This window comes from Mauremys reevesii, linkage group 15, assembly GCF_016161935.1.
Source record: "Mauremys reevesii isolate NIE-2019 linkage group 15, ASM1616193v1, whole genome shotgun sequence".
In the NCBI taxonomy this organism is placed as follows: domain Eukaryota; kingdom Metazoa; phylum Chordata; order Testudines; family Geoemydidae; genus Mauremys; species Mauremys reevesii.
The window spans coordinates 15,472,261-15,493,675 of record NC_052637.1 but is presented as its reverse complement, the minus strand read 5'-3'; the positions used below and the strand labels follow the sequence as shown (position 1 = coordinate 15,493,675).

Here is a 21,415-nt window from a genome sequence, read left to right as displayed (position 1 = left end):
CTTTTCTGTCTTATTATATATCCCTTTCTTAATGATCCCCAACATTCTGTTTGCTTTTTTGACTGCCGCTGCACATTGAGTGAATGATTTCAGAGAACTATCCACAATGACTCCAAGGTCTCTTTCTTGAGTGGTAACAGCTAATTTAGATCCCATCATTTGATATGTACAGTTGTGCATCGCTTTGCATTTATCAACATTAAATTTCATCTGCTATTTTGTTACCCAGTCACCCAGTTTTGAGAGATCCTTTTGTAGCTTTTCACAGTCTGCCTGGGACTCTTTGCAGTCTGCCAGGAGCAGAGGAGGGTGGTCCTCCTTCCCTCGCACCCTTTCCCCCTGTGGAGGCTGGCCTAGGGCCCAGTTGCATCCCTGGGAATTTTCTCCCAGGCCAACTGAGGGGTGCACCCCACAGATTGGGACCTCTGACCTAGATAATCATTTAACAAAATGGAGGAAACTGAGGTATACAAAACGTTTGAATATTGTGTATACCTCAGTTTCCTCCATTCCTCCCAGGACAGCAGGGGACCAGCCACCTGGGCCTGGCAGCTGGAGCCCTGCCACATCTGGGGCAGCTGACAGGATTGCAAAGTAACATTTAAGCCTCACTTTTAGAACTCTGGACTGTCAGGATTTTTTTTGCAGTAGATTAAATTGCTTGTTTGAGGATTGGCCCCTCACCCTTCTCTCTCTCTCAGCTGAAGCCCCCCCCCACCCCCCCAGGATTTAGCTTTGTTTCCCTGCTGTGTAAGAGGTTTCTCATTGTCTTTCCAAATGTTGTGCAGGAACTGCCTCATGGAGGAAGCACATTCCTTTGTGTAGGGCAGGTCTCTCCTGTTTGGCTGGAAACCCAATGTAAGAATGTGCCTCAGGTGGAAAAAAAATCCTTCCATTTGAGAGTTCTACCAGGAGATCTCTGAGGAAGGCTTCATTTGACTAAGAAATTGTGACTCTTGAGATCAGTTCACGACAGCTGGCATGTCTGCTCTGCCCAGTCTGGACTGCACCCAGGATGTGGCAGAGCCTTGAACTGAAGAAGGATTTTATCTTTCATGGGACATCTAAGTGTTATTATTTCCAGGTCTGCAGGTCACAGCTCAGCCCTGATGTGACAAAGGGCGGGAGGGTTCTTGGTTTTTCTGTGTTTTCCAGTGGGTTGCATGCAGAGGGGGTGGGACTTGGTGTCCCCAGGTGTTATGGTGTTACGGGTTTAACGAGGTGAGGGGAGAGGCAGTTTGTTGGGACACAGGACCGGAGAGGGAACTTGGGACCCCGGCCGATGGCCTGGAGGATGGAGACCCCAGTGACTGGTGACCCGGAGACCCAGCTCAGGAGTCACAGCCGGTTCTGGCCAGTGGGAGGACAATGGGCTGCAGGGAGAGGACCCCGGTGACCTGACCAGCCGGCTCCAGCCAGAGGGGGGCTGAGAGGAGAGGAGACCCAGGTCTGCCTGTTTATGACCCTGTTTCCCTGGAGAGAAGACAATGGACAGAGGCAGGGCTTGGGGCCAGGGATATTGGAGGCCCAGCTGCCCCTCACCCAAGCCAAGCGCTCCCCCAGCCCAGTCTGGAACTTGAGCAAGTACAAACACTTGGGGGGAACATTTGCTGCCCCCCCAGGTACCCCGAACTGTCGCTGCTTACCAGGAACACTGCTTTTGAATCACTGCAAAACTGCCTGCAAGGAGAGAGACACTGCATCTGCCGGGTTACTGTACTCTGACAATGCCTTGTACTAGTCCGTCACAGTGACCGATTTTCTGACCATCGGCAGTTTTTAGCTGCTCAGATAAAGGAGAGGCGTGAGGGGCCTCTTGGTGAATCTAGGTCTTTTCCTCACTGCGAAGTAAGGTAATTGTTTTGTTTTGTATGGTGTTAAATCCTTGGGGCAGCCGGTGTAGGAAGCAATCACTTGAGGCCAGAGAGCAGGCAGCTAACCAAAACCTCCATTTTATTTACAGACACAGAGAGCTCACTCAGCCAGTTGAAACCGGTTGAGCTAACCCATAATAATCTAACTCAGTTGCCATAGCAACAAAAACCATGACAACCAAATACACAACATATTCCTCCCCCCCTAATAAGAACATCCCCTAAATAAAACACACACTAGACTAGAGAAGGAGGGTAGACTGCCTCCATTCCCGGCTAAACCCTGGGGATTATTTTGCCCCATAACTGTGGGTTCGCCCTAGCTAAAGATCCAGCCGATGAGGAGGCCTTCTGTCTCTAGGTGGATTACGGCGAACTTCAGATGTTATTGCACCGGAAAGCACTAGGGGCTCAGGGTCCGCAGCACGAACAGGTGAGGAGGTGGTATCAGCTCGTGCTGGGCAAAGGGGTATCTCAGCCGCCGGCAGTAATGGAGGAGAACAGTCAGAAACAGGTGACTCGTGATTCGGTCCCTCACCAGAAGAGGTGAAGTCAGACCCCTCAACTGCAGATGGGTCCTGAGGACTGGCATGACCTGGCAACAGCTGATCTACATGTCGCCGCCAGGTAAGATTCTCTGCAGTCCGGACTGTGTAGGAAACAGGTCCTGTTTGAGTGATGACTGTGGCCGGAACCCATTTAGCTCTGGAAGTATAATTCCAAGCCAAAACTGGCTGTCCCGGGCTAAAGGTTCGGTCTTTTGCTCTGGGTGCCCGTCTGATGACTTGATATTGCTGCTGATGTTGCACAATTTGTCGGGGTTCAGAAGGTTTCAGCAGATCAAAGCAAGTGTGCAGCTGTTGTCCCATCATTAGAAAGGCCGGAGATGCGTGGGTCGTAGCATGAGGTGTGTTTCTGTAGGAAAGTAAAAAGGTATCCAGACGCTTTTGAATGGAGTGTTGTCCCCTTGCTGATTTCAAAGCGTTTTTCATTGTCTACACAAATCTTTCAGCTAATCCGTTGGTGGACGGATGATATGGTGCTGACGTGATGTGGTGTATCCCATTTGCCTTCATAAAATTTTGAAACTCCTGAGAAACGAACTGCGGTCCGTTGTCGCTCACAAGTTGTTCTGGCAGACCAAAACGACTAAAGAGTCCTCGTAGTTTTTGGATAGTACTCTCTGCAGAAGTGAACTGCATTATAGAGACTTCTGGCCATTTAGAATGGGCATCTATTGCCACCAAGAACATGCTTCCTTCAAGGGGGCCAGCAAAGTCAACGTGAATACGTTGCCACGGGTTTTCAGGCCAGTCCCATGGGTGTAGAGGTGCCCACTGGGGTGCATTCCTCACACCCTGACATGACATACAAGCTTTTGCCTTCTCTTCAATAGCGCTGTCCAGTCCAGGCCACCAAAAATAGCTTCGTGCAATTTCCTTCATGCGCACTATTCCACAGTGACCGGAATGTAACTGTTCTAACATCTGTGATCTCAGTGGTGGTGGAATAATGACACGCCTTCCCCACAACAAACAACCAGATTGGACCGATAACTCCGTCCGCTTGGACATGTAGGGAACAAGGTCGGATGAGACCGGAGAGGTTTGTCGAGATTTTCCATGCATCACCAGGTCCATAACGTGGGACAATACTGGGTCAACGCGAGTTGCCTTCTTTATCTGAGTAGCAGTGATGGGTGTATTCTCTACCTGTTCAAAGTAGAAGATTTCCTTTTGGGCACTATCTTGGTGTTTGACCGGCAAGGGCAACCTTGAGAGGCCATCTGCATTGCCGTGCAGAGTGGATTTCCGATATTTGATTTCATATGTGTGTGCTGAAAGTAACAATGCCCAACGTTGCATACGACTAGCAGCTAATGGGGGAATGCCTGTGTAGGGTCCAAAATTGATGTCAGAGGTCGATGGTCTGTGAGAAGAGTAAATTTTCGCCCAAACAGGTACTGATGAAACTTCCGAATTCCAAAACAATTCCTAATGCCTCACGTTCGATTTGGGCGTAGTTAGTTTCTGCTTTGCTTAGAGTGCGTGAAGCAAAAGCAATAGGTCTCTCTTCTCCTGAAGGCATAATATGTGACACGACTGCTCCCACTCCATAAGGGGAGGCATCGCAAGCCAATTGCAGTGGTAAGGATGGATCAAAGTGCGTTAGAACTTCAGAATTTAGCAGTGCATCCTTAGCTTTGTTAAACGCAACATCACAGGCTTCAGTCCACTTCCAGGCCTTGTTCTGCCCAAGGAGCTCATGAAGTGGTTTTAGCAGTGTGGCTAACTGTGAGATGAACTTTCCATAATAGTTCAGAAGTCCTAGAAACGAGCGCAGCTGGCTTACATTTCGAGGTGGGGGAGCCTCCACAATAGCTTTAACTTTTGCAGGGGCCTTATGAAGACCTGCAGAATCAATGATGTGTCCCAAATATTCAACAGAGGGCTTGAAGAATTCACACTTGTCTTTGCGAACTCGTAGGCCATACTCTTCCAGTCTTTGTAGGGTAGCCTCTAAATTCTTTAAGTGATCCTCTTCATTTCTTCCAGTGACCAGGATATCATCCAGATAGCACTGAACTCCTGACAAGCCACACAAGATCTGGTCCATAGCCCTCTGGAACAGGGTGGGAGCAGATGTTATTCCGAAGGGTAGGCGACAGTATCGATAAAGCCCCTTATGAGTCACAATAGTCAACAGCTCTTGGGACTTTTCATCGACGTGCATCTGTAAATATGCTTGACTCAGATCAATCTTACTGAACTTTTGTCCCCCAGCCAGGCCTGCGAAGAGGTCATCGATGCGGGGAAGCGGGTATTGCTCTGCACACAACACTGGGTTGACAGTGACTTTAAAATCACCGCAAATCCGGAGAGAGCCATCTTTCTTCACAATTGGAACGATAGGAGTGGCCCATGAGCTATGGGTAACTGGTATTAGGACTCCATTGGTGACCAGGCGCTCCAGGTCTGCTTCAACTTTTGGCCTGATGGCATATGGCACAGTTCGGGCTTTCAGATATTTTGGTGGACTGTCAGGTTTAATGTTCAATGTCACAGTGATTCCCTTCATACTTCCCAAATCATCTCCAAAAACAGCAGCATGTTTCCTTAGAATAGGGGTTAGACTGGTTTCTTCTTTAGTCATCCGGTGCACTTCTGCCCAGTTCAGTTGAATCTTCCCAAGCCAAGACCTACCCATTAAGGCTGGGTAGTCACCTCTCACCACAAACAGTGGCAATTTAGCTGCCTGTCCATTGAGCTCCACCTTAACATCAATAGTGCCCAACATGGGCACAGCTTCACCTGTATACGTCTTCAGAACAGTTTTTGTTGCCTTAAGCGGAAGATGCTGTAGCTTTTCCTTATACACAGTCTCAGGAACCAGCGAGACAGCTGCACCAGTGTCTAGTTCCATGCGTATAGGTTTGCCCTCCAATAAAGGGGTTACCCAGTATTCATGTGAGCCCGCTGCCAAAGACAAAACATGCAGTCAGGGGCGGCTCTAGGAATCACGCTGCCCCAAGCAGCGCGGTGCCGTGCGCCGCCCTTCCCCGGTGCTGCAGCGGGTCCCCTCTTCCCGCGGCTCTGGTTGAGCTCCCGCAGGCATGCCTGCGGCAGGTCGACCGGAGCCCGGGACGAGCGGACCTGCCGCAGGCAAGACTGCGGCAGGTGGCGTGGTCCCGCGGCTCCGCTTGACGTGCCGCAGGCATGCCTGCGGGAGGTCCAGCCGAGCCGCGGGACGAGCGCCCCCTCCGCAGTCATGGCTGCGGCAGGTCCACTCGTCCCGGGCTCCGGTCGACCTGCCGCAGCCCTGACTGCGGCAGGTCCGCCAGACCAGCCTCCCGCCCTCCCCGGCGGCAGGGGACGCCCCCTAGATTTTGCCGCCCTAGGCACCAGCTTGTTTTGCTGGTGCCTAGAGCCGCCCCTGCATGCAGTGGCACTTCCTCTTGTGAGGAGGTGTCACCTTGATCATCCTGGGTCTGCTCTAGGGTATGCAAGGTTCCTCTTTTTGTCGGCCAGACCACAGGCCTCTTTTTCTTTTGTTTACAGGCATACTCAATGTGTCCCTTTTTGCCACAGTGTCGACACACCAGGTCCTTACACCAGCATTCTGATGCCTGGTGACCCAGCTTACCACAGCGGTAACATTCTTGACTCTGCACCGTTTTGTGGGTCAGTTCTTGTGACACTTTTTGCACCCTAGGGGATGCACCGATGTATTGTGCCTCCCTTGTAGCCAGTTCCATGGAGACAGCAATATCAACAGCCTTCTGTAATGTAAGCTGAGCCTCTGTCAGTAGGCGCTTCCGTATAGCTTCACTGCAGAGGCCACACACTAACCTGTCACGCAGGGCATCATTTAACATCTCTTTAAATTCACAGTGTTCTGCTAGCTTTTTTAAAATGGCTACAAATTATACAACTGTTTCATCTTCCTTTTGGTCTCTTTTGTGGAACCTATATCTTTCAGCAATTACCAGTGGTTTTGGGGAGAAATGAGACCCCGGGATTTCCACAATGTCACTGTAAGATTTAGTCTCAGGCTTAACAGGGTGTAGTAAGCTGCGTAGCAGAGAGTAGGTTTTAGCCCCTACAACAGTTAAGAATATTGGCACCTTCTTCGCTTCTGTAATGTCATTTGCAATACCAAAAAGCTCAAAACGCTCAGTATACACATGCCACTGCTCTGTATTCTCATCAAAAGGCTCCAGGGGCCTGGTCAGAGTAGCCATGATTTTTAGTTTCACTTTCACAGTCAGTGCAAACAAGCAGCTTTTTTGTTTGTTTGTTCTTTACCTTGACTTCTACTTCCTTCTGTTACTGGAGCAGCACCAGGATCCCCTCCTCGTCGCCAGTGTTAAATCCTTGGGGCAGCTGGTGTAGGAAGCAATCACTTGAGGCCAGAGAACAGGCAGCTAACCAAAACCTCTATTTTATTTACAGACACAGAGAGCTCACTCAGCCAGTTGAAACCGGTTGAGCTAACCCATAATAATCTAACTCAGTTGCCATAGCAACAAAAACCATGACAACCAAATACACAACATATGGAACCACAAATTCTGTGTTGAAAACTTCTTCATGTGTAACAGAGACAATGGGGGGAAGTCTGCCCAAGGAACAGTGGTCGAGTTTCTGCCTGGACAGCTTGTCTTTGAAAGGAGAATTGTAAGTATTTCAAATACTGTTTACAATGCTTTGCACCATTTTGGGAGTTTTGTGGGCCTTAAATGTTTGTTTGCTATAGAAACTGTATGGCCTAATCTACAATTGAAAGAGACCAATGAAGAAATAACTATGCCTTCCCTCAGGGGTTCACATACAACAGCCCTGAGGTTTCCTGCTGCAGACTGCTTTTCCAAAAACACCTCAACCTTTCTTTCTTTGTGTCCAAATTAAAAATAGAGAGTTCACATCGGTAGCAAAATGTGCCAGGAGTGGCCGCACCGTCGCGGTTTGCTACCCTAGCCCAGAAGGCGTGAATAGCAGAGGTAGCAAATTATTACACGCATAATCTCCATCTGCCACAATTTGCTACTCCTGGACCAGGAGATGAAATGGTGGAATAGCAAATTTCGACATGATTCTCTGTCTCGATTTGCTTCCCCTGCACTACACGGTGGGACAACAGACAGCGTCAGCAAACTTTGACAGGGGGCAGCGAACGAATAGCTAGTTCTGCTAGAAGTAACAAACTGCGTCACAAGGGGGGCAGTTAGTAGGTTCCCCCATGGCTCCTCTGCAACCAGGATGAGGCTCCCTGGGCTGGGGGGAACACGGAGGAGCTGCTCCGTGGTTGTGCCAGGGCCCCTCCTAGGGTGTTTGTGACACTCGGTGAATGCGACTCTGGATGGGGAGGAAAAAAAAACCTCCTCGGCTTGGATGGAAGAAAAGAAATGCAGATCCCTGCCTGTGAGGGGGGTACACCCAGCAGGGTCGGGGTGGGGGTGAGAGAGCAGGACTGGGGCGCGGGGGGGTGGGGGGAGTGGAGGAGCTGGGAGTCAGGACGCCCGGGTTCTTCTAGCCACAGGCGAGCTCCAGCTCGGAAAGTCCCGGGTCCCACGGAGAGTGTTGTTGCAGGCGGAGTTGGTGTTGAGGGGCACAGGAAGGGGCTGGATCAGCTGACCGCTGGCTGGTGGTGCTGGGAGGAAGGAAGTGGGCGATGGGAAAAGCGGAGTGCGGCAGCTGCTGCCCCTGGATTTGAGTGGTCAGCAATCAGGGCTCTTGGAAGCCGGGGGCTGAGTAGCTGCTGCTCCCGAGTGGGGTCTGGGCCCGGGAGAGACCTGCATTACAGCCCCCTCTGTGCCTAGCAGAGATGGGGACTTTCTCCAGTGGCTGGAACTAGCCCCCCGCGGGCAGCCTCGGGCTCTGCCGACATCCGGAGCTGGAGACTGCAGGTGATGGGGATGGGCCGGAAAGTGACTCTGTACAAAGGATCCCTGGGGAGCCTCAGACCTTGCAGCCCTGGGAATCTGCTCTCTGGCTGTGAATGCACCCGGGGGAGGGATGGGAGCTGCCTTAACAGGAAGGGAGCCAATTTCCTCTGCTCCTCTCAGAATTTGCTTCTTGTTGCTGCCAGCTCTTGTGATTTTATTGAGAGTCTTTAGGTAATTGGTGCTTTTTCTTAAAGCCATTGGTTAGGTGAACATCTCAGCTTTCACTGAAAAATAAAGTTTCTAGCCCTCAGGTTTGACCTGAGGGGTCAGAAGGCAGAAAGCAAAACAAATTTATTATTAAACACCCCTCCCCCATGTTTATAAGCCTATCTTATTATTTGTTATTATTTATTTTATTATTATTTTTGGCCCGACTAGTGGTTTTTCAAAGTTTGAGGTTGGCAGTACTGTCTGCTCCAGGAACTAAACCGGAGAGCAGATTGCAGAGGGGTTTCAGGGAAACCATAAGTATTTGATGGAGAGAGCAAGAAGAATTTGTGCTTTTTAGGAGAGAAAGAGTTGTGAGGATAACTACATTACAGATTGTGAGGTGCAGCTTGGCCTCCACTCTAGACCCACAGAGAAGTACAAAAGACCACAGACTCCTATAAATAACCATTTTAAACTACAAGGAATCCGGTGGCACCTTAAAAACTAACAGATTTATTTGAGCATAAGCTTTCGTGGGTAAAAAACCTCACTTCTTCCGATGCATGGAGTGAAAATTACAGAATGAAATGAATAGGCAGCAGGGTTAAAACAAACAAAAGTCAACCTGTGGAACTCTTTGCCAGCGGCTGTTATGAAGGCCAGGACTATAACAGGGTTCAAAAAAGAACTAGATAAATTCATGGAGGCTAGGTCCATCAATGGCTATTAGCCAGGATGCACAAGGATGGTGTCCCTAGCCTCTGTTTGCCAGAAGCTGGGAATGGGTGACAGGGGATGTATCACGTGATGATTACCTGTTCTGTTCGTTCCTTCTGGGACACCTGGCATTAGCCACTGTCGGAAGACAGGATACTGGGCTAGCTGGATTGTTGGTCTGACCTCGTCTGGCCATTCTTATGTTCTTATTTCTGGTGGCTGTGAGCACCCCAGGATCTCACGTTGCCTGGAAACTAACTTGTAAATTTCCCCCTGTTCAAGGTGACCCTCGTTTCCCATTCCCATTATGAAAGCTGAAGCCAAGCTGCCCCAAGGAGAGGTGGCTGCATTTATATGTGTAAGGATGGGGAGCAGGAAGAAAACTGAAGAGCTGCAGGAGGCTGAGGGGCCATATAAAGATGTCAGGCAGGAAGAGGCTGAGAGAGGCCTGGGGAAGTAGGGGATACAGAAGGGACACTGACAGAATAAAGGGAATCAGTGCAGGAGGATAAGGTGGGGCAATATGAATATGTGGGGGCGGGGCAGGGGAAGATGAGGTGGCCACAGAAATCAGGTTGGCAGAAAGGGAAAATGAGGAGTAGGATGCTGTGAAGGGAAATGGGGGGAGAGGAGACTGAGTGCGGAAGGAGACCAGTCGGGGACGGTAGAGAGATAGGGTAGTGATAAGTGAAGAAATTGGGGAGGAATACCATGGCAGCTCCCCCACCCCCGGGGATAGAAGCTAAGGCAGTGGTCCCCAATCTTTTCACAGTTGCACCCCCCTTACCCCTGTCTGCACCCCCCCCCCCCCGCAGGGAGCTGGGACATGTCTGGGGGTGGGGGCACAGACAGGCGTAAGGACACAGAGGCTGAGGCCACAGCTGTGGGCAGGTCTGGGGCTGTGAGCAGAGCCGTGGCTGGGGGCCGAGGCTGGGGGTGGGGTTGGGACCAGGAGGAGCAGAAGCCTTAGCTGGGCCACTGTTGGGGGCTGAGGCTGGGCCGGGAGGCGGGGCTGGGGCTGGAGCAGAGCTGGTGGCGGTGGAGTGGGGCTGGGTGGGGCTTCTGCCCCACCCCCTGTGTGGACTGGCTCAGGCCCTGCTGCATCCCCCTGAATATTCCTCCATGCTTTTCTCGAGGGGCGCGTCCCATAGTTTGGGGACCTGTGGGCTAAGGGATGTCACCTGCAAACAACCTCTGGAAAATTTTGGACCTGACATGCTTAAACATGCTTTGCGGGTGGGCAGCTTCCCTCCAAAGTCTCCAAAACTAGAAGGCAAATTGCCACCCCCTCCCCTGGCCTCTCCTCCAAATGATTATGGTTTAAGCCAAATTTGTGATTTTGAGGACTGACTCCTGAATACTGAATATCCAGGGTGGGCAACATTAAAAAAGGACTTGGCCTCATCCCTCCTGGGCCACACGTCCAGGTCACATTCTGGTCTCAGTTAAATTCTGGTGTCAGCCCAGATTCATGGCAAGGAAGGACAGAGGCTGACTCCAGATCTGGAGGAGATGAGATCTGTGTCCATCCTGAGGTGGGGAAGAGGAAGGAGGCTATTTCATTTTTTTCTGCCACTGGAGGGCTCTGGTTATTATACAGGGAGGAGAGAGACAGGTTTTCTGGGGTCTTTACTTCCTGGGTCAGATACTGAGATGCTGCTGCTGGCTTCTGCTTCATTTCTGGTCATCCAGAAGCCCGGGCTGGGCCACTACTGCTCCCCAGTGAGATCTGTGTGGGGAGAGACCTGCATTAACCCCCCTCTCTGCCCAGCCAGGGGGGACTTTTTGCAGTGGCTGGAACCAGCCCCTGGGGCCGGGCAGGAAAGTGACTCTGCACCTTGCCCCATCTCTGCTCCCCATGGGTCTGCCCTGGCTTAGCAGCTGTAAGGAAGCAGCAGAAGGGCTTGCCCCTATGCAGGGTTAGGGGCCTCAGGGTGACTAGTGGGGGGTCCCCAGCAAGGATTGGCTGAAATCACCCCAGCACCATAACAGAGGCAGCCAGCAGCTTGACCCAGAACATTCCCCCCCACACACACACACACATTCTGCCCAGAGGGAGAGCATGGGGGGGGGGTAAATGCACCAGGAGAACACATGTGAGGCAAGGAGGCAGCCTGTGATAGCAGGAGCCAAAGGAGGAAGGGTCGCGTGTCCCCCCAGCAGCGCGGGGACCAGGCGGAGGCAGGAACCGGCTTTTCCTCTTCCTGCTCCTCCCCTTCTCCCCAGAAAAGTCAATCTGTCCTGGGATCCTGCAGGGAATGGAGCTGGGCCGGGCTGTGAGCTGGAAACATCCCATTCTCCGCCCCGCTCCCCCCTCCCTGATTGCTCCTGCTGCCCCTTCCAGTCTCTCTGTCCTCCTCCTTTCCCCTCTACCCTCCCCTTCTGGCTGGGAGACCTATTGTCCCATTCCTGGCGGTATTTCCTTTCCCATAGCTGGATTGGTTTCTGCTCCTGGTATTGGTAACAAATGCCATTTGGAGCTAGTGTGACCGGATAGCAAGTGTGAAAAATTGGGATGGCGAAGGAGGTGGGCAGGGGGGAGGGTACAGTAGGCACCTGTATAAGACAGAACCCCAAGTATCGGGACCATTCCTATAAAATTGGGACATTTGGCCACCTTATTTGGATCCAAACTTTCTGCCCCTAGTCTTTGGGCGGGGGAGGGTGACCAGTTTCTCTAGCTATGACACAGACATGGCATTGTAAGGGTTACGGTACCCAACATGCACTATGCTTAATCTCACAGCTGGGATTCCGATGGAAGGGAAAGATTTTTTTTTTATTTTTTTTTTAAGTGGAATGAATATAAATTAACAGTCGGTAGGGTCAGTCTGCTATAACAACACCCTCCTCATGTAGTCAGTCCACCTATCAGCCTCTGGGGGATATTCTGAGCATTGGGAGCAATGACTGAAACTAATGGGTTTTTGGGGGGGGGGCGGGGGGTTCACACCGGTAGCATCTGACAACACTGGGGTTTGCGGGGTCCAGGTCCAGAGCTGGCACTCTGGGTACGTTGAGTGACAGTAGCTGGGAAAGCTGGGGGCAATGTCTGAAATTTAATATTTTGTGTATGTCTATAGAAGTGGTTCTTAGTCTTTCCAGGCTACTGTACCCTTCTCAGGAGTCTGATTTGTCTCATGTACCCCCAAATGTCACCTCACTTAAAAACAACTTGCTTACAGAATCAGACCTAAAAATATGAAAGTGTCACACAGCACCCGGTTACTGAAAAATCGCTTCCTTTCTCATTTATACCAGATAATTATAAAATAAATCAATTTGGAATATAAATATTGTACGTACTTTTCCGTGTATAGTACATAGAGCAGTATAAACAAGTCACTATATGAAATTTTAGTTTGTACTGACTTTACTAGTGCTTATTATATAGTCTGTTGTGAAACTAGGCAAATATCTAGATAAGTTGATGAACCCCTGGAAGACCCCTGCATACTCCAGAGGTATGTGTACCCCTGGTTGAGAACCCCTGCCCTGTAGTGTGGGGGATATTTGCAGCTGGGGGTTGGGCCTCTGGCGACAAGGTGGGTTCTGTTTTTATTCGTTTCCCTTTTCACACCTGCCTTGCTGAGGTTGGACTGCAATGGAGACAAAGTCTAAGGGCCACATCCTGCTCTGGATGTGAATCCCAGGGATGCTGCACGGGCAGCTGCAACACAGGAAATCTGCCAGCTGTGAGAGCGTTTGTAGTCATTTGTAAATATAGATATGAAATCTTCCCCCCTCCCTGATTCTTCCAGGAGGGGCTGCAAGAGCATCTGTGCTGTGCAAGAAACGAGCAAAGAGAAGCCAAAGATGACAAGGAGAGGCAAAGAGTGGAACAGCTGGTGGGTGCTCAGAGTCGTTCTCCCCACCCCGGCACCAAGGTTTGCCTGGGATCAGAGTGCCTGGAGTGATGTGGCAACCGCAAGGACCCTCCTGCCGGCCTCAGCCAGGAAACCATCCCTACTGGAATCCAGGGAGGAGGGTGGGGCCAAGCATGTGGAGGGTACCATGATGCTCTTGGGGAACATTTGCCAGTGTATGGGCCTTGTCTGTGAACTGGCCCAGAGAGACCCTGCCCAGAGGCTGCTCAGATATTATAGTGGCTGGGATTTCTCTGGAGTGCCTAGAGAAGATGGAGAGAGAGGAGAGAAAATGTGGGCTGATTGGATGGAGATTTTTGGCTCAGTGCAAGTTGTTGAGGTTTTTGTCCTGTTGCCATTTGTCCCTGCCCTGGGCCCTTCAATCTTTCCTGTTCTAAGTGAACTTCCCCATCATACACCACTAGGGACCCTGGGTTTTAGCCAATATTTCCCCTATCTGCTGGGAGGCACATGTAGGATATTCCTCTGGTTACCTTGCCACCCTCTCCCTGTAACTGCAGAAACAGACAGAAGCCAAGAGGCAGAAAATCATCCGGGAGTGGAAGAAGCTATGTGGGTTTCTGGAGGAGCAGCTTCCCGCTGTCCTAGCTGGAAGAGCTAGACAGAGCAATTGTCAAGAGAGGGGATGAGAGGATCTCTGAACTGTCCCTGGAGATTTCCCTGCTCAGTGAAATGGGAGGAGAGAATGGAAAGGAGCCACTGAGCCAATCCATACAGGTGAGACTGTGCCACTGTAATGATAATACACAGCATTTCTTTTCTGAAACTTTTTATTAAGGCAAAGCTACAATAAAATGTTAGCTTCCTATATCATACATGACTTATTCAGCATCATGTTAATATTCCAAGAACCTGGCTAAAGATTCTGACTCGTTGACTGGCAAGCCCTCCTCCTCTGAGTACACTACAAGGGATGACCAAATTTCTAAACATATCCTCTTTTGGGCACGTCTCTTGTGTACGTACTTGGTGTGAAAGCTGTTTCATTACAAGAAAAGTCCATATTTTACAATACCACAATTCCATAGGACGAGAAGTCACATTTTTCCAGTAATAAGCAACACTTTAGCTTTGGTGCTAACCATAAAAAAAAAATTAATTTGTCATTCTTTTTAAAATGTACTGGACTTTAAGGAAGCAGGTCAGGAGATCTCTGGGAAGCTGTCATTTTGTTATAAGATAAATCTCTTTAATAATTGCCTCCCCAAACTGTCTAGTTCCTGGACACCACCACCATATGTGCAAGTATGTTCCCTTTTCCTCACCATAGTGCATCCCTAGCAGTAAAAATATGATTGATCTTAACTTGAGTCAAATGCCATCTGTACAGTAATTTATAAAAATTTTTGTGAGCTACAGAAATTGAAGATGTATATGTATATCCCCTTTCCCACTCAATCAATATCAATATCTTTGCCCATATCCCTCTCCAATGTTTTTATCTTGGTTATTTTCCTATCAACATCTTTTTCAATTAAAATTGTATATATCTTAGAAATTAAACCTTTTGTTCCAGATTCCTCCTGGATTAACTCCTCAAATGTGGTCAAAGGTCTAGATAGAGACGTCTTGTATCCAGATTTCACAATGGAATATTTGATTTGTAAATATTGAAAATATGGGATCTTAATTATTATTAGCTATCTCTTGATATGATTTCAAATCGGGCCCCAGGAACAGCTGTCCAAACTAAGTCATCTCAGCTCTTACCCATAATGCGTAGTCACTTTGATATTTCCTAGTGATAAATTCGTGACTAGTAATAAAAGTAGCTACGGGAGAGGGCCTCAGGTAAAGGAATTTTTAAAAAGTTGCCCAAAGCTGCTAATGTGGCCTGGGTGAATGGGTGATTTTTGATTTTTGGTGACCTACATTTCTTTGTAACCTAACAGTTACTATCAATAGCTATATTTGGGCTCTTGTCTTGTTCGAGTTTTACCCATCATTTGGATGGTCTATTGTTAATGCAGTTGATCATGTCTTTCAATTGTGATGCATAATAAATAATAAGCCAAATTAGGGAAAGCTAGTCCACCCAACTGTGTAGGTTTATTCAGTACTTTAGAACTCCCACTTTGTCTTGTATGTTTCCATATGAATTTTAATAGTGCATCCTGCCATGTTTTTAAAGCATGCCACAGGTGCCAACTGGGATGTACTGAAACAAAAATAACAACTTTGAGACGACATTCATCTTTTACGAGGCTACCCTACCTAGCCTAGAAATTTATTATTTGTTCAATTTCTCCAACTCTTATGTTGTTGTTTTTTCCCACAGTGGAGGGTTGTTTGCCTTAAAAAAAGATTTTACAATATTTATTCCTAAATATTTTCAAAATGCCATTACCTGTTTAAATTTCTGTCGCTGACAGCAGTTTGTTTTGTCCCTTTCAGGAATATTAATTCCTAAAATTTCAGATTTATCATAGTGTATTTTGAAGACTGATACCTGCCCAAATTCCAGAGTCAATTCTCCTCTATCATTTTGCATGATGCTTCTGGATCCTGCAAATATAACAAGATATTATCAGAATACAAAGCTATTTTTGTGTTCTAATCCAGAAGACATTTTGATGCTCTTTACCAAGAGGCTGTTTCTTACATGTGTGGCAAATGGCTCCATTGCCAGAGCAAACGGTGAATAAGGGACAGTTCTGTCCCTTACTTCTAGACAAATTAAAAGTTGCAGATTGATGACCATTAGCCAAGGCAGATGCACGAGGATGAGTATACAGGGCCAATATGCCTGTGGAAAACACATTTCCAAAACCAAACTTTACCAAAATATGTCTGATGTATTCCCCTCCAGCCAGCTGAATGCTTTCTCACCATCCAAACAAAGCAGCACACAGGAAAAATTGCTAGGATTAACATTCTAAATGAAGGCTAGATTTACATTAGACCTAATTTCTGATGCACCGGTTTTGGTTCATTGATTTCTGGTCTCACACGGCTGCTGTTTGCTAGGCATGATTTTAATACAGTCCTTGAGTTATATCAGTAGCCTTTTTTGTTTGGACTAATTCAGTCTTCCTGTCTCTCTTTTGCATCTTTTCCCGTCAGTGTTTGTTATTGTAGGTTACTGTGACGTTTTATGAACTTTCACTCACTTTTGACGGTTAAGCTCACAATTTGGGTAAATTATCACAACAGGGGATGACATGTGCCAGCACATTGCACAGGAATAAACTTTTGTGTTGGGCAGTGGCATGTCCCAGCTACTTCAGAACTATCCAAGAGTCACAGTAACAAGACCTGTGACTACATACACATTTTCAAATATCAATAACGAGGGCCCTACCAATTTCACAGTCATGAAAAATGAGTCACACAGCCTGTGAAATAAGCCCTTCCCTGTGAAATAGGATCTCTCCCTGCTGCTTGGAGCACTCCAACCAGGGGGTCCTAGCTCCAGCTGGGCTGGGGAGGGACAGAACTTGTTCATCCCCTGCACAGTCACTCTCGGGGGGAGCTCAGACCCACCTCCACTTCCGGGAACCTCCTGCGGCTGCAGGAAGCGCCACGGTTTCTGCCTTCAGAGTTCAGCTGAGGGTGTCAATACTGTGAATCCTCTACAACGAGGTTTGTGATCCCCCTACAATCCCCTTTTGGGTCGGGACCCTCACATTTACAACACCATGAAATTTCAGATTTAAACATCTGAAAACATTAAATTTACCAATTTGGCAGGGCCCTATCAATAATTTATTCAAATTAAGAGGCAGATACACCATGTGAGAGTGGGTTTTGTTTACTATAAATTGTTAGAAAATTCAATCTCACTTATTTTGTTGAAATTTAAAAAAAATTAAATGTGCATTGATGAGGGTTTTGTTTGTTTTTTTAAATCTTGGCCTTTTGAATAAGACATTGGGAATAAGGAGCCAACCTTAACCTGTGGAATATTCTTTGCATTCATAATTAACCCTCATCTCACTTGTTTACTTTCTCTTGGAACAGGATTTCTTCTTCCCAAACCTGACATGATTTCCAAGGTGGAACAAGGGGAAATGCTGTGGGTCCCAGATCTCCAGGGCTCCAAGGAGAGGGAGATCTTGAGAGGTACCTGTGCAGATGAGGAGTCCTTTAAACTGACTCAGAAACAATTCTTGAATGATGGAAACAGCTTGGAGTCCCAAAAATGTCTCATTATTGCCCCACTTCTGGATTGTACCCAGCAGGTGTTGTATCCAAATGACAGATGTCACTCATGTCTTCACACCCACCATCACTGACACCTGGCAGCACCTCCTTGCCACCTGAGATAGGATGTAGAGGTTCCATCCTCTCTATTCGCTGGGAAATTTTTTTTGGAGATTCTTATTTCTTTTTTTATTTTTTTTTGAGCTGCCAACAGTTCATTTAATTTGTGTCTCTCCCCACACATCCACCACCCCATTTGCTCTGCCCCTTTCTGAGGTTTCCCTCCCTCCCTTTCCCCACCCTCCTGGCACAGGGAATGACTCGCATCTGGATTCTCTTTCTATCCCAGCAGGTGATGGGATGATGAGAAAGTACAAGGAGGAGAATCCCCAGCAGGAAGGTCCTGAGCAAGTGGAACAACACTGGACATTACCGGGAAGATCTGAAGGGAATGTGTCCTTGAGTCCTCAGCAGGAAGCAGCTTGTGAGAATGAGCACAGGCCAGAGAACCATCAGGATAACCTCCCCATGCAGGAAGTAGGTAAAGGTGTTCATTATGAGGGAGGTTGCAAGGACCTTAAGAGAACAACAGTCCAGCAGAGAATCTCCATGGGAGAGAGAAAAACCACATGCACCGAGTGCGGGAAAAGCTTCAAATGGAGATCAGACCTAATTAGACATGAGAGAATCCACACAGGAGAGAGACCCTATAACTGTCCCAACTGTGGGAAAAGCGTCAACGATAGCTCAGCCCTTACTTTACATCAGCAAACCCACACAGGAGAGAGACCGTATAAGTGCCTCAACTGTGGGAAAAACTTCACTCGCAGCTCTCGCCTCATTGAACATCAGAGAGTCCACACAGGAGAGAAACCCTATAAATGTCTCGACTGCGGGAAAAGTTTCAGTGTGAACTCAGCTCTCATTAGACATCAGAGAGTGCACACAGGAGAGAAGCCTTATAAATGCCCTGACTGTGAGAAAAGCTTCAATGTGAGTTCATCCCTTAAAACACATCGGAGAATCCATACGGGCGAGAGACCCTATAGATGCCCTGACTGTGGGAAAAGCTTCAAGGAGAGATCAAGCCTTATTAACCATGAGAGAATCCACACAGGAGAGAGACCCTTTAAATGCTCCGAGTGTGGGAAAAGCTTCAACCAGATCTCAGCCCTTCTTCTACATCAGAGACTCCACACAGAAGAGAGACCCTATAAATGCCTCAATTGTGGGAAAAACTTCCGTGTGAGCTCAGCCCTCATTAGACATCGGAGAATTCACACAGGCGAGAAACCATATAAATGCCTTGAATGTGGGAAAAGCTTCAATGTGATTTCATCCCTTTGTACACATCAGAAAATTCACGCGGGAGAGAAACCATATAAGTGCTCCGACTGTGGAAAAAGCTTCAATATTAGTTCGTCCCTTATCACACATCAAAGAATCCATACAGAAGAGAGACCCTATAAATGCTCCAGCTGTAGGAAAAGCTTTAATATTAGCTCATCCCTGATTAAACATCAGAGAATGCACACAGAAGAGAGACCCTATAAATGCACCAACTGTGGGAAAAGCTTCATTCAGAGCTCATACCTTATTAAACATCAGAAAATCCACATGGCAGAGACGCCTATACATGCCCCAGTCAGTAGCCATAGTAAAAATAAACCATTTCCTGATTTCCCTCCTACATCAGTGACATTTGGTTCCCAAATATGTGGCTGCCCCTCTCTGGGGTGAGGATACAGCAGCAGACAAACCTGAACTGATGAGTGACTCTGGTTCTGTTTGTCTAGAACACCCCAGGCAGAGCAGAATACCTGATCCACTTTGCCTCATTGCTGCAGGCCCAGCTGCTGAGGCGATGTGCCTCTCCGCCTTCTACCTGATGGGCAAAGGAAGAGAAAAGAACAACTCTGGAAATTCCCTCTCCCCTTCCCTGCCCTTTCATGGAGATTAGCAGAAGAAAACTTGGGTCCCATATTCACTCTAGAGACCTGTCTCCATCTCTTTTCTTCCACCAGCCCATGGGCTGGGCTCTCACACTTAACTGGAGTTGTTCCCTGCAGTGGGGTGTCCCTGAGGGCTGGTAACTCCTTCTCTCCCCAAATCCCCCAGGGTGCTTGTTTCTTGGGGGATCAGATGTTAACAGACCAGGAGGGATGGGGGATGGGCAGGTAATGGAGAAATGTAATGTTTGGGGTTGATGGAGATGGGAACCAGAAGCAGTCAGATGCAGAGTGTTGAGGTTTCCAGTGTGTGGGGATCATGGAATAACAAGTGTGGAAAGGGATGGGATTAGGAAGGTACTTCTCCTATATTTCAGCCCCTCTGACCCTTTCCCTGTCCTCTCAGTATTAAGAAAGCATCACTGAAGGGACACAAAAACTAGGGGTCACCAAATGAAATTAATAGGCAGTAAGTTTAAAACAAACAAAAGGAAGTATTTCTTCACACAAAGCCTGTGGAACTTTTTACCAGCAGATGTTGTGAAGGCCAAGACTATAACAGAGTTCAAAAAAGAACTAGATAAATTCATGGAGGCTAGGTCCATCAATGGCTATTAGCCAGGATGCACAGGGATGGTGTCCCTAGCCTCTGTTTGCCAGAAGCTGGGAATGGGCAACAGGGGATGGATCACTTGATGATCAACTGTTATGTTCATTCCCTCTGGGACATCTGGCATTGGCCGTTGTCGGAAGACAGGATACTGGGCTAGATAGACCTTTGGTCTGATCCATTATGGACATTATATGATTTCCAAAGGGACGCATGGGCCAGGCCCACCTCAGCTTTAGCCTCCAAAGGTTTGTCTAGAGTAAGAAAAGTGGTGAGGGTTAGCTAGCGTGTTTCCCTCTGATCCTGACTGAATCTCCAGCACTTTCTCTATGCTAGACCATCCCTGAACATCTCCTGTATATTGTTGCCTCATTAGCAGGGTGATTGAGTCACTCTTAAGATTAAGTATGCTCTTTCAGGACAGAGTGACTCATTTCCAGTTATTCTCACATTGATCTGAATTGTACTGAAGAACATTACTTTTTGTACCCTTTCTTCTGTTTCCAAGATGTTTCAATATAACACAGAGCAGGAGCAGGGCTACATAAATGTGTTGTTTCAGAATCTGTGATACCTGAAGGTGATGGGGTGAGTCAAAGGGATTCCATTCTTCCCCCAGTGGTATTGTGATTCCCCTTTTTCCCCAGCAGCATTAACCTCTATGGCTCAGACAGAAGCTGTCTTCTCTCAGTGCTACCCCTTCACCTCCCAAAGGGTCACAAGGGAACATGGTGTGAAAATCTATTTTGATTTAAACAACAAGGAGTCTGGTGGCACCTTAGAGACGAACAGATTTATTTGGGCATAAACTATTTTGATTTAGAGTCATCAGATGTAACATGCTCTGGGATTAAATTTTATGTGAACTTCATACCCTTCTCCCTGTAACGTGGGTTTCTCTCTTTCCATTTGGTCACATAAGTGGATATTAGTTTTGTTTGACAGGCTATAGCTGATACTTATTCTGGTCTTCTTGAGACAAATTACCATTGGTGAGAATAGTCATTTCTTCTATTTTTTTCTTTGCCCCAACCCTTTGCTATGAGATTTTAGTGTTTTTTGAACCATGGGAATAATAATCATTGGCACAAACACTGATGGGCAAATGTCAGAGTCACCATCCGAAAGGCAGAGAATGAAACAGAGCAGGAGATGACTGTGTGATCCCTGCAGTGACATGAGATGGAGCCAGGTGGGGGAGAGTGTGGGAGATACAGCTCTGGGATAATGCAGCATTTGTACAGCTGATGCTGAGAACTTGGAACTCATTACACAGGGGACAGAGAGACAGGAAATATCCTTGTGGGGTGAAGCTATCACTGAAATGCGAAGAGTGTAAATAACATGAGAAGAGGGGTGAGCAAGGGTGTGGGGCGGGGGCAGGGGGTTACCAATTCCTGGGATGAAGCTGGGCAGAGGTGGGAAGGAAATGGGGATTTTCAATAGGCCTGTGTAGCCCTGAAGTCAGGCCCCCTAGGCACCAAGTCTATAGGGAAGGGAAGACCCTCATAGCCCAGCAGGGAACCCTCCCCCTCCCCATCTACTACAGTATCCTGTGTTGGCATTAAACGTGATAATTGCCTCTCTCGTCCCACCCACATCAGGGGACTTTTAGATTCCTCTGCGATCCACAAAACTGC

General features: G+C 47.9%; 1 protein-coding gene across 5 annotated transcripts; it reads left to right on the top strand.

The window, feature by feature from the left end:
• Positions 1-6,961: 6,961 nt before the first annotated feature.
• LOC120383011 (zinc finger protein 664-like) lies at positions 6,962-19,791 on the top strand. 5 transcript variants are annotated; one of them, XM_039500602.1, is made up of 5 exons: positions 6,962-7,051; positions 12,948-13,034; positions 13,574-13,790; positions 17,034-17,135; positions 17,566-19,791. In XM_039500602.1, the coding sequence occupies exons 4-5, from the start codon at positions 17,057-17,059 to the stop codon at positions 18,954-18,956; spliced, it is 1,470 nt and encodes a 489-aa protein (XP_039356536.1). In that variant the 5' UTR covers positions 6,962-7,051; positions 12,948-13,034; positions 13,574-13,790; positions 17,034-17,056; the 3' UTR covers positions 18,957-19,791. The 5 variants fall into 5 exon arrangements, with proteins under 5 accessions (XP_039356536.1, XP_039356540.1, XP_039356535.1 ...); XM_039500606.1 differs by lacking the exon at positions 6,962-7,051 and adding an exon at positions 8,034-8,280 and having other exon boundaries at positions 17,569-19,791; XM_039500601.1 differs by lacking the exon at positions 6,962-7,051 and adding an exon at positions 8,034-8,280.
• The last annotated feature ends 1,624 nt before the right edge of the window (positions 19,792-21,415 follow it).

Bases quoted from the DNA above. Each gene is read 5' to 3' on its own strand.
- LOC120383011 (XM_039500602.1), top strand. From the start codon at position 17,057: ATGATTTCCAAGGTGGAACAAGGGGAAATGCTGTGGGTCCCAGATCTC. The intron at 17,136-17,565 runs GTACCTGTGCAG...TTTCTATCCCAG, and splicing joins GGAGAGGGAGATCTTGAGAG to CAGGTGATGGGATGATGAGA.